At 45.9% G+C, this 15,353-nt stretch overlaps 1 protein-coding gene across 4 annotated transcripts in view; it reads left to right on the top strand.

Annotated features, from left to right (window-relative positions):
• Nucleotides 1-15,353, top strand: part of LOC129817201 (serine/threonine-protein kinase PAK 5-like) — a 110,210-nt gene that overhangs the window by 72,524 nt on the left and 22,333 nt on the right. For all 4 annotated transcript variants that reach the window (XM_055872213.1, XM_055872210.1, XM_055872212.1 and 1 more), the window contains one exon: nt 10,158-11,060. In XM_055872213.1, coding sequence (XP_055728188.1) covers nt 10,158-11,060 — 903 coding nt within the window. The remainder of the gene's footprint in view (nt 1-10,157; nt 11,061-15,353) is intronic.

Here is a 15,353-nt window from a genome sequence, read left to right as displayed (position 1 = left end):
GAGGTCAGCTCTTCTGTCTCTAATAGACACGTCGTGTTCTCGGAAACTCAATCTCGTGTTCTCGGAAACTCAAACCACAACGTAATACTGTTTCAAGAGCTGCACAATGTACTCGCTGTGTCGTTTTGTAAAAAACGGAGTAGGATAATGTCAACCCGAGAGACTGATCTCAGGTCAGATTGGATGAGGTTAGGATTTAGGGAGAGTTAGCTGATCCTAGATCTGTGCCTGCCTGGAGTGTTTTTGTGTGCTGTCCCTTTTCATTCATGCAACGATTAAATGTAACAGTGGCTCTTCCCATTTCGTTGGATGGTGTATACCATGTGTATCCCGTACAGTACATAAGACCCCAAAAAACTTACAGCTTGAATTTGAGCTGCATTACTGTTACAAACCTGCAGGGGGCAGAATAACCTAGGCTAGGATCAGGGGGACACCTAGTCAGTTGCACAACTGAATGCCTTCAACTGAAATGTGTCTTCCACATTTAACCCAACCAGAAAGGTGCAGCAGGCTGCCATAATCGACATCCACGTCGCCGGCACCTGGGGGAACAGTGGGTTAACTGCCTTGATCAGGGGCAGAATGACACATTTTTACCTTGTCAACTTGGGGATTCGATCCAGCACCTTTTCGGTCATGTACTGTATGCTACAGCACTTGGACGCTGTGTCTGAGCAGGGTTTGAATTCTATAGGGCTCTGGTCTAAAGTAGTGCACTATATAGGGAATAGGGCCCTGGTCTAAAGTAGTGCACTATATTGGGAATATGGTGCCATTTGGGATGCACCCTTAGTCTTACTGCGTTATGTGGCCCCTGGAGTTAATCTTCCCATTATGTGTGTCCCCTGGTTTGATCTTGATGGACGAGTGGCTCCAGATCTCCTTCTCCACCTGAGACATCCTCGCCCGGGTCATCTGGTAGGACTTATCCGTAGCACCCACCGTGATCTTGTCCTGGCCCTGCACTGTGTTCTGGACAGTCAAGTCAGTCAGACAATTATTGTTACCAACAATGACCAGTAGAGGGAGCTGGAGGAGTAAACATCCTCAGGCTACTGAACAGAACAGTAGAGGAAGATGTTGAGCAAGCGTACAGAATGGTGTGACATACAGAGGTTGAATTGAACTACTTAATAACATAGCATTACAAGAACACAAAGGCCTGAAGCACCATTTACGTATGCTTTATTAAGTTTGAAAATGACTTTGGGAGAATGGTTTGTCAAACCTTATAAGCAAATGAAGGGAACTTATACATAATGTGATCATAATATGTCCTGCTCCTATCAATACTCTTTTTGTATCAACATCCTTGATCTCTAGTTATGCAAAAGGCTCCTTTAAAGCATAATTTGCAGCCTAATTTGTCCCTCGTTAGATCAATGATACAGTAGGGAGCCATGAAGTAGAGTTGTAAAAGGGTTATTTGTCCCGGGTCTCAAGGGCCTTTCGACATTGTCTCACAAAAAATGGAAGGAATACACTACCGTCCAGAGATTGTTTATTGATACTTCAGTATCACAGTGTGTGCGCGCGTGCGTGCGTGCCTGCCTGCGTGTGTGTGTGTGCGTGGGTATTCTCTGCTGTGTAAGTCGTGACAGAAAAAAGCCCTCGGTGAGAAAGAGAGAAAGACAAAGAGGAGCATAGAGAGTGGGTGAGTAATTTGCATCATCATAATTTGGATGAAACCAACAAAACATGTCCAAATTGTGTTTTAGTGTTGTTTTCCAGTGGCCCCTGAGGTTGCGTGTGAGGGTGTGAGGGTGTGCGAGACGGTTGTGGAGGAGCTGTTGGGGAGAGTGTGTTAAGGTGTGTTTACTGTAGGTGCAATGCATCAGTGTGTGACAAATGGAGACGAGGGAGCGGAGGAGGAGACACACCTGTGTCAGTATGTACCCACTAGGAATATACAGTATGACAAGAATCCAATATATGACAAGAATTACATGACCCCAATTTGTATACAACCAGCATCTCCCACTGAGATGTAGAATTAAATAATAGTTGAGAGGAACGGCTTGGAGAGGAGGGTGGTGTGTGTGTGATTGTCCCAGGGCTGTGGCCAGTGAACCGTAGGCTCTAAAACTGGGCTATAGGCAAGAGTTACCCAGAGGGCAACCTCATTAATCGCCCCCCCCCATCCCTCCATTTCTCCCTCCTTCTCTTCTCTTCCCTCTCTCCCCTCCTTCATTACCTCCAAGGTTAATCGCCCTTATCTCCCAATGAGCCTAATTTTTCATCCCCCCCATCCCCTGTCCTCCCCTCACCACCACACCACTCTCGTGCTCCCCTGTCTCCCTGTCCTGCCTGCTCCTCTCCCCTCACTGTCTTGCCTCTACTTCTCTCCTCCCTTTCCCTCTTCCTCCTTCCCTTCCCCATGCCCTCCCTCCTCCTCCCTCCTCTCTCCCAGTGCGTACATTGAGCAGACAGACATACACTGAGTGTACAAAACATTTCCAATGCTCTTTCCATGACACAGACTGACCAGGTGAATCCAAGTTAAATCAAATCAAATCAAATTGTATTTGTCACATGCTCGGAATACAACAGGTGTAGTAGACCTTACAGTGAAATGCTTACTTACAAGCCCTTAACCAACAATGCTTTAAAAATCTATGAATAAATGTTAAGTAAAACTTAGAAAATAGAAAATAAAAGTAACAAGTGGCTATATATAGGGGGTACCGGTACAGAGTCAATGTGCGGGGGCACCGGTTAGTCGAGGTAATTGAGGTAATATGTACGTGTAGGTAGAGTGACTATTCATAGATAATAAACAGAGAGTAGCAGCAGTGTAAAAGAGGGGTCTGGGTAGCCCTTTGATTAGCTGTTCAGGAGTCTTATGGCTTGGGGGTTGAAGTTGTTAATAAGCCTTTTGGACCTTGACTTGGCGCTCCGGTACCGCTTGCTGTGTGGTAACAGGGAGAACAGTCTATGACTAGGGTGTCTGGAGTCTTTGACAATTTCAGGGCCTTCCTCTGATACCGCCTGGTGTAGAGGTTCCGGATGGCAGCAAGCTTGGCCCCAGTGATGTACTGGGCCATACTCACTACCCTCTGTAGTGCCTTGAGGTCGGAGGCCGAGCAGTTGCCATACCAGGCAGTGATGCAACCAGTCAGGATGCTCTCGATGCTGCAGCTGTAGAACCTTTTGAGGATCTGAGGACCCATGCCAAATCTTTTCAGTCTCCTGAGGGGGAATAGGCTTTGTCGTGACCTCTTCACAACTGTCTTAGTGTGTTTGGACCATGATAGTTTGTTGGTGATGTGGACACCAAGGAATTTGCAACTCTCAAACTGTTCCACTACAGCCCCGTCGAAGAGAATGGGGACGTGCCCGGTCCTCCTTTTCCTGTAGTCCACAATCATCTTCTTTGTCTTGATGACGTTGAGGGAGAGGTTGTTGTCCCTGCACCACACAGCCAGGTCTCTGACCTCCTCCCTATAGGCTGACTCATCGTTGTCGATGATCAGGCCTACCACTGTTGTGTCATCGGCAAACTTAATGATGGTGTTGGAGTTGTGCTTGGCCATGCAGTCATGAGTGAACAGGGAGTACAGGATGGGACTAAGCACCCACCCCTGAGGTTCCCCCGTGTTGAGGATCAGCGTGGCGGATGTGTTGTTCCCTACCCTTACCACCTGGGGGCGGCCCGTCAGGAAGTCCAGGATCCAGTTGCTCCTTAGCTTAGTGATGAGCTTTGAGGGCACTATGGTGTTGAATGCTGAGCTGTAGTCAATTAATAGCATTCTCACATAGGTGTTCCTTTTGTCCAGGTGGGAAAGGGCAATGTTGAGTGCAATAGAGATTGTATAATCTGTGGATCTGTTGGGGCGGTACGAAATTTGGAGTGAGTCTAGGGTTTCTGGGATAATGGTGTTGATGTGAGCTTTGCCTTTCAAAGCACTTCATGGCAACAGATGTGAGTGCTACGGGTCGGTAGTCATTTAGGCAGGTTACCTCAATGTTCTTGGGCACAGGGACTATGGTGTCTGCTTGAAACATGTTGGTATTACAGACTCAGTCAGGGACAGGTTGAAAATGTCAGTGATGGCACTTGCCAGTTGGTCAGTGAATGCTCGGAGTACACGTCCTGGTAATCCGTCTGACCCTGCGGCCTTGTGAATGTTGACCTGTTTAAAGGTCTTACTCACATCGGCTACGGAGAGCGTGATCACACAGTCGCACAGCTGGTGCTCTCATGCATGTTTCAGTGTTACTTGCCTCGAAGCGAGCATAGAAGTAATTTAGCTTGTCTGGTAGGTTCGTGTCACTGGGCAGCTCATGGGTGTGCTTCCCTTTGTTGTCTGTAATAGTTTGCAAGCCTTGCCACATCCGATAAGCATTGGAGCCGGTGTAGTGCGATTCAATCTTAGTCCTGTATTGATGCTTTGCCTGTTTGATGATTCGTTGGAGGGCATAGAGGGATTTCTTATCAGCTTCCGGCTTAGAGTTCTGCTCCTTGAAAGCTGCAGCCCTACCCTTTAGCTCAGTGCGGATGTTGCCTGTAATCCATGGCTTCTGGTTGGGGTATGTACGTACGGTCACTGTAGGGACAATGTCATCGATGCACTTATTGATGAAGCCAGTGACTGATGTGGTATACTCCTCAATGCAATCGGAAGAATCGCGGAACATATTCCAGTCTGTGCTAGCAAAACAGTCCTGTAGCTTAGCATCTGCTTCATCTGACCACTTTCTTATTGACAGAGTCACTGGTGCTTCCCACTTTAGTTTTTGCTTGTAAGCAGGAATCAGGAGGATAGAATTATGGTCAGATTTGCTAAATGGAGGGCGAGGGAGTGCTTTGCAAATAAATTCATTAAAAATCCTACAATGTGATTTCCTGGATTTTTTTTCTCCTCATTTTGTCTGTCATAGTTGAAGTGTACCTATGATGAAAATTACAGGCCTCTCTCATCTTTTTAAGTGGGAGAACTTGCACATTTGGTGGCTGACTAAATACTTTTTTGCCCCACTGTATATAGACAGCTGCGAAAAATATAGATTTAAACTCTCTTGGTAAATAGTGTGGTCTACAGCTCATCATGAGATACTCTACCTCAGGCGAGCAAATCCTCGAGACTTCCTTAGATTTCGTGCACCAGCAGTTGTCTACATATATACAATGGCCTCCGTCCCTTGTCTTACCAGAGGTCGCTCTTCTATCCTGTCGAAAAAGCTTAAAACCCGCCAGCTGTATGTTAATCATGTTGTCGTTCAGCCACGACTCGGTGAAACATAAGATATTACAGTTTTTAATGTCCCGTTGGTAGGATATACGTGCTCGTAGGTTGTCTATTTTATTATCGATTGATTGTACGTTGGCTAATAGGACCGATAGTAAAGGTAGATCACCTTACAAGGCACCCGTACCGTTGTCCACGATATCTCCTTCTTTTCCTCCTGTGAATGATGGGGATGAGGGCCTTGTCGGGTGTCTGGAGTAAAACCTTCCCGTCCGACTCGTGGAAGAAGAAGAATTCCTCCAGTACGGGGTGAGTAATCGCTGCCCTGATATAAATAAGCTATTTTCGGTCATAAGACACGGTGGCAGGAACATTATGTACAAAATAAGTTACAAATAACGCGAAAAAACATACACAATAGCACAATTGGTGACAGGATCGTAAAACGTCGGCCATCTCCTTCGGTGCCATTCCACTCAAAAATCCACTTCAATCAGTGTAGATGAAGTGGAGGAGACAGGTTAAAGAGGCAATTGAGGCAATTGAGACATGGATTGTGTATGTGTGCCATCCAGAGAGTGAATGGGAAAGACAAAAGATTTAAGTGCCTTTGAACAGGGTATGGTAGTAGGTGCCAGGCACACCAGTTTGAGTGTGTCAAGAACTGCAACGCTGCTGGGTTTTAATGCTCAACCGCTTCCCGTGTGTATCAAGAATGGTCCACCACCCAAAGGACACCCAGACAACTTGACACAACTGTGGGAAGAATTGGAGTCAACATGGGCCAGCATCCCTGTGGAACACTTTCGACACCTTGTAGAGTTTGAAGCCGTTCTGAGGGCAAAAGGGAACACAGCATAAAGTACACAGCATAAAGACTAGATCTCCTCTTCTCCTCTTGCCCAATCCTCTCCTCCTTCTGCCTTACCCTCTCCCGTCTGCCCTTCTTCTCTACCATTGCTTACCTTGAGCAGACAGAGGGACAGACAGACACAGAGAGAAAGACAAAGATACAGACAGTGGGATAGAGACTAGATCTATTACAGCTTCTCACCAGCGGATGGGCCAGAGTCTCAGCGCTCTGAAATATGGCTGCTGTCCCCACCGAGACACTGTGAATAACCAAGAAGGGAGAAAGAGAGAGAGAGAGAGAGAGAGCTAGGTACTCCAAACTACCAGCCCTTAATTCAAAATAATGGGAAGATTTCCAGCACCGACTTTACGTGATGCCGGGACGCTTGACAGTGATTTGGCACACAATTAACCTTGCGTGCGTCTCTCTCTTGCTTTCTCTCTCTCACTCTCTCTCGCCCTCCCTCATTTCTCTCTCTTTCTGTCTCCTATACAGAGGTTATGGATTTTCAACCAAACAAGGTTAATGTTTTATTAAATAATTGACACTCTCCAGTGCTCCCTGCCAATTGAATTAGTGAGTGTTCATGATTAAATTCAGCCTTCCCAAATTACACATTGAATTCCTGAATTAGAATTTCAATTCATCTCTTGAATTGAATAGAAATTGATTCTAAAGGTTCTGTACAAAACTTTATATATTTCTAACAGATTTCACTTTGAAAAACAGTACTTTCCAGACACAACCCCTACAGTTTGGGACGTACAGTGCAATGAAAAAGTATTTACCCCCTTTCTAATTTTCTTTATTTTTGCATGTTTTTGATACTGAATGTTATCAGATCTGCAACCAAAACCGAATATTAGAGAAAGGGAACAAATAACACAACAATTACATACTTATTTCATTTATTTCATAAACAAAGTTATGCAACGCTCAATTCCCCTGTGTGAAAAGGTAATTGCCCCCTTACACTCAATAACTGGTTGTGCCACCTTCAGCTGCAATGACGCCAACCAATCACTTCCTGTAGTTGTTGATCAGTCACACACGTCGCTGTGGAGGTATTTTGTCCCACTCTTCCGTTTCAAGTCCTGCTACAACATCTCAATTTGGAATAGGTCTGAACTTTGACTATGCCATTCCATAACTTCAAATTTGTTGCTTTTTAGCCATTTTCATGTAGACTTGATTGTGTGTTTTGGATCATTGTCTTGCTGCATGACCCAGCTGCGTTTTAGCTTCTGCTCACAGACAGATTGCCTGACAATCTCGTGTAGAATTCTCTGATACAGAGCCAAATTCATGGTTCCTTCAATGATGGCAAGTCGTCCAGGTCCTGAGGCAGCGAAGCATCCCCAAACCCTCACACTACCACCACCATGCCTGACCATTGATATGATGTTCTTACTGTGAAATGTCCAAAAAGTTATACTTTTGACTCATCTGTCCGTAGAACATTCAGGTGCATTTTGGCAAACTTGAGTCAACTTTTTGGATGAGATGGGTCCCATTATGCCTGGCAAAAACCCAAACACTGCATTCCTTAGTAAGAACCTCATATCTATTGTTGTTATTTGTAAACTCAGGTTCCCTTTATCTAATATGAGGTTTTGGTTGAAGACCTGAGAGCATTCAGTATCAAGAATATGTGAAAGAAAACAGAGAATCAGAAAAGGGGCACATACTTTTTCACAGCACTGTATGTGACAGTTGATGACATACAGTATGTACTATGTAGCAATTAGGTGACAGACAGGGGAGCGGGCTGTCGTGTGTGTCTGTTGATGTGCTGATGTTACACCGTTAGATGTATATACACCTGATCAAGTAATATGAACAAGGCACAACACATTAACTATAGAATATAGAGCAGAAGGTCCAAATCCAAGTAGAGAGAGAGAGAGAGAGAGAGAGAGAGAGAGAGACGAGAGAGAGAGAGAGAGAGAGAGAGAGAGAGAGAGAGAGAGAGAGAGAGAGAGAGAGAGAGAGAGAGAGAGAGAGAGAGAGAGAGAGAGAGAGAGAGAGAGAGAGAGAGAGAGAGAGAGAGAGAGAGAGAGAGAGAGAGAGAGAGAGAGAGAGAGAGAGAGAGAGAGAGGAGGAGAGAGAGAGAGAGAGAGAGAGAGAGAGAGAGAGAGAGAGAGAGAGAGAGAGAGAGAGAGAGAGAGAGAGAGAGAAGCTGTGTCATCCTCGGTTGCCCTAATGTTTTTACCTCACATTGTTTTGATCCTCTGGAGGCAGAGACACACAGGGCTTTGATTCCCCTCACAGAGATCTGCACACACCGCCACACACACACGCCACTGCCGTGTAAAGAGCTTACCGTGGGTAGGAGAGGATGAGCAATGCTGCTGTTGTTTCAGCTGCATGAGGGGTTTGAAGCAGCAGTGTGTGGTGTGTGTGGTGTGTGTGGTGTGTGTGGTGTGTGTGTGTGTGTGTGTGTGTGTGTGTGTGTGTGTGTGTGTGTGTGTGTGTGTGTGTGTGTGTGTGTGCGTGTGCATGTGTGTGTGCGGGCCTGCAGAGGCACATGTGTGTGTGCAACTGTGTGTGTGTGTGTGTGTGCATGTGTGTGTGCGTGCCTGCAGAGGTGCATGTGTGTGTGCAACTGTGTGTGTGTGTGTGCGTGTGCGTGTGTAAGCGGGGTGTAAGTGCAGTGCACCAAATGTCACAATGATTCATGTGAAAAAGACAAGGAGAGCCGCACACTCTAGGAGCTCAGAAACAATAATTGAGTAACCTAATAACTAACATTTTGACAGACAAGCTGTCTTCATCAGGGTATAAGACACATGTCTGTCAAAATGTTGCTTATTATGTTATTCAATTATTGCTTCTGAGCTCCTAGAGTGTGCGGCTCTCCTTGTCTTTTTCAAGTGTTCTACTCCGCTAGCCAGCACCTGGCCTAAACAGGGGTGCGTTTCTTTCGCTTTACAATTATTAATGTGCCCTGATCAGTTCCTCCGACTGAAATTGAAGCTTATCTTTTGGGAAAGAAATGGGATAGAACATAATCTTTCACCAATATACGTTTCGCTTTCTCCTCTTCTCACATTTCAGGGTAGCTCTTTTAGTCCTTTCTCCAACTCACACTGACAGGGGGTTGTGGGGCGACTTGGACTCAGGGGTAGACGTAACATAGTAAAAGTAAATCCGGGACACTCCAATTAGTACAATATCTTACTAATTGCAATTTGTACAATATGTTACGAATTTGCAAAAAGTATGAAATGTTACGAATAACAATTTGTTGTGGCAAACATTAGCTAGGTGGCTAACGCTAATGTTAGCTAGGTGGCTAAGGGTTAGGGTTTAAGGCTAAGGTTAAGGTAAAGGTTAGGGTTAGGAATTAAGTTAAAGGGTTAAGGTTAGGGGAAGGGTTAGCTAACACGCTAAGTAGTTGCAAAGTAGCTAAAAAGTTGTAAAGTTGCAAAGTTGCTAATTAGCTCAAACTCTAAAGTTGTTTGCGATGCGATTTGAGCACGCAACCTTTGAATTCCTAAACGTTTGTGTTATATGCTTACCCATCCACCCCGACTAACTCATTTCATTTTTGCCTTAAGTAATATTCTGTCTTAAGTAACCATACTAAATGTAACATATCGTACTCATTTGAGTGTCCTGGATATATGTTTACTATGTTACGTCTAGTCTATAAGACCAGGCTCTTTGGAGATGCCTATTGTTGCTGTAAGAGAATTCAGTTCTCTCTCATTTTCATTTTATCACAGAAAACATAATACACAGCACCTCAGAGGAATGTTACTCAATGGTACAATTTGTATTCATATTTCCATTGATAGTACAGATATTTCCTTTTGTATCATCATAGCTACTTATTATCCATCTACTGTGCATGGGCAGGTAGTTCCTTTCATAGAAATAGAATTACTAGAATGGACGTTCCCATTCCATTCTATTTCTATGGTTCCCTCACTGCGATGCGTAGCTACAGCACGTTAACTGTGTCCATCTACTGTGCATGGGCAGGTAGTTACTTTCATAGAAATATAATTACTAGAATGGATCTTCCTATTCCATTCTATTTCTATGGTTCCCTCACTGCGATGCGTAGCTACAGTACGTTAACTGTGTGTTTACTGTCTGTTCCCCAGACCATCGTTCGAGGGAACCGGCCCCCGAAGGACACGTCCATCAATGGTCTCCTGGAGGAGTTCGACAGCATCTCTGTGACACGTTCCAACTCCCTGCGTAAAGAGAGCCCTACGGGCCCCCACCAGGCCGGGTCCGGGGCCCCTAAACCCCCTTCCCACCACCCTCCACACCCCCACCCCAACACCCCGGAGGAGAACGGCTTCAGCCACTACTACTCCCGCTACTCCTGTGACCTGGACACCTCCAGTAGGGACTTCTCTCTGGAGCCCTACAGGAAGGACGGTAAAGGCTTCGCTCTAGATGGGGACTGGGCCGTGGGGAGACACTACCGCTTCCCCAAACAGAACGGCCACCTCACCCACGCCACCCGCGTTCCCTTCTACCCCGACGCCATGCCTCAGAAGACCGATTACGCCAAGCTGCCTCCGGACTACCACACGTACTTGGAGAGCAAGGTGGCAGGGGCGCGCTTGGCCGACGAGGTGGGATCTGGGTCCGGGGTGGGAAGCGCAGGGGGGTCTGCCGGGTCCACGACAGGGGGGTACTACCGGGCGTCCGTAGGCGGTTCGTCCAGTCAGGACTACCGGGATGCGTCGATGGTGGGGACACCGTCGCGAGCCTCGCTGCACAGCGAGCAAATCAACTATCCAGATAGCGAGTGGAGCTACAGCGGCATGTCCAGAGACGAGTACGAGAAGAGGCCCAAGTCGTCGTACGTGATGCAGACCAGCCCCACGCCGGCCATCAGACAGCGCTCCAGGTCGGGGTCCGGCCTCCAGGAGCCCAACGTGCCCTACGGGGCCAGCGGGGCCTTTAAGAGTCCCCCTCAGACACACCCCTACAGCTCCTACACTTACCCACGCCTTTCAGAGACTCTCACCAACTCACAGGCCATGGCCAAGGTACGTCTGGGCTGGTGTGTTTATTTACTCTGTAATCTGAGTCGGAAAATGTTATTGCCAAAGGAAGACACATCCAGTATGTTAGCAGTGTATTATTTTCTACTATTATCAAAATACTTTTCCAAATAGTCCAGTTTTGATAATAATTTGAATCAGGTGGTACTTCGGAAAGTATTCAGACCCGTATTCAGACATTTTGTTAGGTTACAGCCTTATTCTAAAAATGTATTTCAAAAAATTCCCTCATCAATCTCCACACACAAAACCCCATAGTGACAAAGCAAAACAGTTTTTTATGATTTTGTATTACTTTATAAAAAAATTCAAAACAGATATATCACATTTACGTATTCAGACCCTTTACTCGGTGCTTTGTTGAAGCACTTTTGGCAGCTTCAAGGAAGAGTCTTGGTGGTTCCAAACTTCTTCTGTGTTCTTGGGGACCTTCAATGCTGCAGAAAACTTTTGGTACTTCAATACCTTGACTTCGTTGTCCTGAAGCCATTTAGCCACAACTTTGGAAGTATGCTTTGGGTCATTGTCCATTTGGAAGACCCATTTGCAACCAAGCTTCGACTTCCTGACTGATGTCTTGAGATGTTGCTTCAATATATCCACATAATTTTCCTACCTCATGATGCCATCTATTTTGTGAAGTGTACCAGTCCCTCCTGCAGCAAAGCACCCCCACAACATGATGCTGCCACCCCCGTGTTTCACGGTTGGGATGGTGTTCTTGCAGGCCTCCCCCTTTTTCCTCCAAACATAAAGATGGTCATTATGACCAAACAGTTCTATTTTTGTTTCATCAGATCAGTGGACATTTCTCCAAAAAGTACGATCTTCGCCCCCATGTGCAGTTGCAAACCGTAGTCTGGCTTTTTTATGGCTGTTTTGGAGCAGTGGCTTCTTCCTTGCTGAGCGGCCTTTCAGGTTATGTCGATATAGGACTTGTTTTTACTGTGGATATAGATACTTTTATACCTGTTTCCTCCAGCATCTTCACAGGGTCCTTTGCTGTTGTTCTGAGATTGATTTGCACTTTTCGCACCAAAGCACGTTCATCTTTGGAGACAGAACGCGTCTCCTTCCTGAGCGGTATGACGGCTGCGTGGTCCCATGGTGTTTATACTTGCGTACTATTGTTTGTACAGATGAACGTGATACCTTTAGGCGTTTGAAAATTGCTCCCAAGGGTGAACCAGACTTGTGGAGGTCTACAATTTTTTTTCTGAGGTTTTGGCTGATTTCTTTTGATTTTCCCATGATGTCAAGCAAAGAGGCACTGAATTTGAAGGTAGGACTCAAAATATGTAAATTAGACTATCAGAAGCTTGTAAAGCCATGACATAATTTTCTGGAATTTCCCAAGCTGCTTAAAAGCACAGTCAACTTAGTGTATGTAAACTTCAGACCCACTGGAATTGTGATACAGTGAATTATAAGTGAAATAATATGTCTGTAAACAATTGTTGGAAAAATTACTTGTGTCATGCACAAAGTAGATGTCCTAACCGACTTGCCAAAACTATAGTTTGTTAACAAGAAATTTGTGGAGTGGTTGAAAATCGAGTTTAATGACTCCAACCTAAGTGTATGTAAACTTCCGACTTCAACTGTATGCAAATAAGGTATTCCAGTTTTTAAGTTGAATACATTTGCAAACATTTCTATAAACCTGTTTTCAATTTGTCATTATGTGGTATTGTGTGTAGATTCCTGAGGATTTTTTTCATTCAATCGATTTGAAAATAAGGCTGTAGCGTAACAAAATGTCGAAAAAGTCAATGGGTCTGAATACTTTCCGAAGGCACTATAAGAGCTAGGCAGCATTTCTCTCTGAAGTACCTAATAAACTGGAAGGTGCAAATGTTCATTGTGCATACACTAAGTTATAGTAGCCATCCAGGGAACACCTTTTTCCACGACACTGGAATGACAGCCCTTTCTGACAAACCCATTGAAACCACTGCAGAGAACATTACACAGATGTATTAGCCTCCCATGTATCCACCCCTTCCCAGTTTAAAGAGAGGATGCAGCGTTGTCTCCCCAGTTGCATCTCTCCTTTCTCCTCTTCCCTCGCTCCTCTCTTCTACCCAATCTACTTTCCTCTCCTCCTCTCCCCTCCCCTCCTCTCCCCCTCTATATTTCTCCCTTCCCTCTCCTCGCCCCCCCCTCTTCTCTTCTACCCCTTCCTCTCCATTTCTCCTCCCTCTCTCCTCTCCTCCTCGCCTCTGTGTGATGGATCTAGTGTCAGTAGTTAATCTACTGTTCCCCAGCGGAGGAAGGCTCTGCCACAGACACAGAATTGCCTTTACAGAAGCCGCGCTAGAATCAATGAACGCCACAACACTGGGCCGTCAAGCCGATAACACAGTTCAAATGGGGGGTGGGAGAGGGAGAGGGAGGGGGAGACCTTTGGAGGAGAGGAGGAAGAAGAGATAAACTGGCGTCAGTCCAATGCCACAGTTCATCTGAGAGAGAGGGATGGTGGGGGATAGAGGAAGCAAGGGAGTGAGGGGGACTGAGAGAGAAGGATATGAAGGAGAGAGGGGCCGGGGGAGAGGGGAGAGAGAGAAGTGTTCTGTTTGAGCGTTAAGACTATCTTGTGCCATCACTCCTTACTCTTTGACCTGCGACTGCAGATATACTGCGAACAGACACACTCCTATAGATTAGAGAAGAGCTGCGTGGAGTGGACTTATAATCCGGAGCGTAGTCTCTTTCAAAGTATCTGTAAAACAGAAGGTTTCACTGATTTCTTTTGTATACTAGAAGAAAATACACACTTGTGAGAACATCTAGAGAGCATTTTTTTTATTTTTTTTATTTGACCTTTATTTAACCAGGCAAGTCAGTTAAGAAGAAATTCTTGTTTTCAACGACGGCCTAGGAACAGTGGGTTAACTGCCTTGTTCAGGGGCAGAACGACAGATAGTGCGTGTGTGAAGTGTACGAGGCCCAAGCAAATAAATACCACTCTGCAATTGCAGTCCTCTATCTCAGGTTCAGTTATGCGCCAGTGGAGCGGCACACAGAGAGCTGGGAAGGTGACTCGCAGGCCTAGACCTCATGGAGATGCCATGATAAGCAACCTTCCACTGCAGTGTCCCCCCCCCCCCTGCTTAGTCCTGGTCCTGGAGAGCTGCAGTAGCATGTGTGGGCGGGGTTTCTGATCAAACCAGGACTAACACCACTCTGTCAGCGACAACAACGAAAAGGCTTGACGATTTGTTAAATCAGGTGTGTTAGTGCTGGGCTAAAACAAAAGTGTGCACGCCATCCCTCTCCAGGAGCAGGGTTGAAGAACATCAGTGTTTGGGAAGTTGTGCACGTGCAGGTCATGTGTCGTTTGCTGCCTCTGCCGATACGAACGCCTGTGTGATAACCTGAAGGTGAATAGCGAGCGTACATCCCCGCGCTGAAACAGTGACCTTTCACTGAACTGTGCAGAGGAATGATCCGTCGCACGTCTCGTCCCCGTCTCCCTCGGTCACCGACTCTATGTCTGATTGTTACGTGTATGTGTTATGTGTTATGTGTAGCCAGCAGCATACCACCCTGCATACCACTGCTGGCTTGCTTCTGAAGCTAAGCAGGGTTGGTCCTGGTCAGTCCCTGGATGGGAGACCAGATGCTGCTGGAAGTGGTGTTGGAGGGCCAGTAGGAGGCACTCTTTCCTCTGGTCTAAAAAATATCCCAATGCCCCAGGGCAGTGATTGGGGACACTGCCCTGTGTAGGGTGCTGTCTTTCGGATGGGACGTTAAACGGGTGTCCTGACTCTCTGAGGTCACTAAAGATCCCATGGCACTTATCGTAAGAGTAGGGGTGTTAACCCTGGTGTCCTGGCTAAATTCCCAATCTGGCCCTCAAACCATCATGGTCACCTAATAATCCCCAGTTTACAATTGGCTCATTCATCCCCCTCCTCTCCCCTGTAACTATTCCCCAGGTCGTTGCTGCAAATGAGAACGTGTTCTCAGTCAACTTACCTGGTAAAATAACGGTAAATAAAATAATAAATAAATAAATGTGTAGCTACAAACACGAGAACTCTTTGTCCATCTATTATCTTTGTCGAACCATGTACGATATTCAGAACACAAATTGCAACAAACAGAGGGCAAGAACAAAATGTGTTACACTGATGGACACTGAGTGTACAAAACATTAGGAACACCTTCCTATTGAGTTGTATCCCCTTTTGCCCTCAGAACAGGCTCAAACTCTACAAGGTGTCGAAAGCGTTCCACAGGGATGCTGGCCCATGTTGACTCCAATGCTTCCCA

Source organism: Salvelinus fontinalis, chromosome 20, assembly GCF_029448725.1.
Source record: "Salvelinus fontinalis isolate EN_2023a chromosome 20, ASM2944872v1, whole genome shotgun sequence".
NCBI classification, from domain to species: domain Eukaryota; kingdom Metazoa; phylum Chordata; class Actinopteri; order Salmoniformes; family Salmonidae; genus Salvelinus; species Salvelinus fontinalis.
Note: the sequence above shows the minus strand (reverse complement) of the source record. Positions and strands in the feature narration are given on the sequence as shown.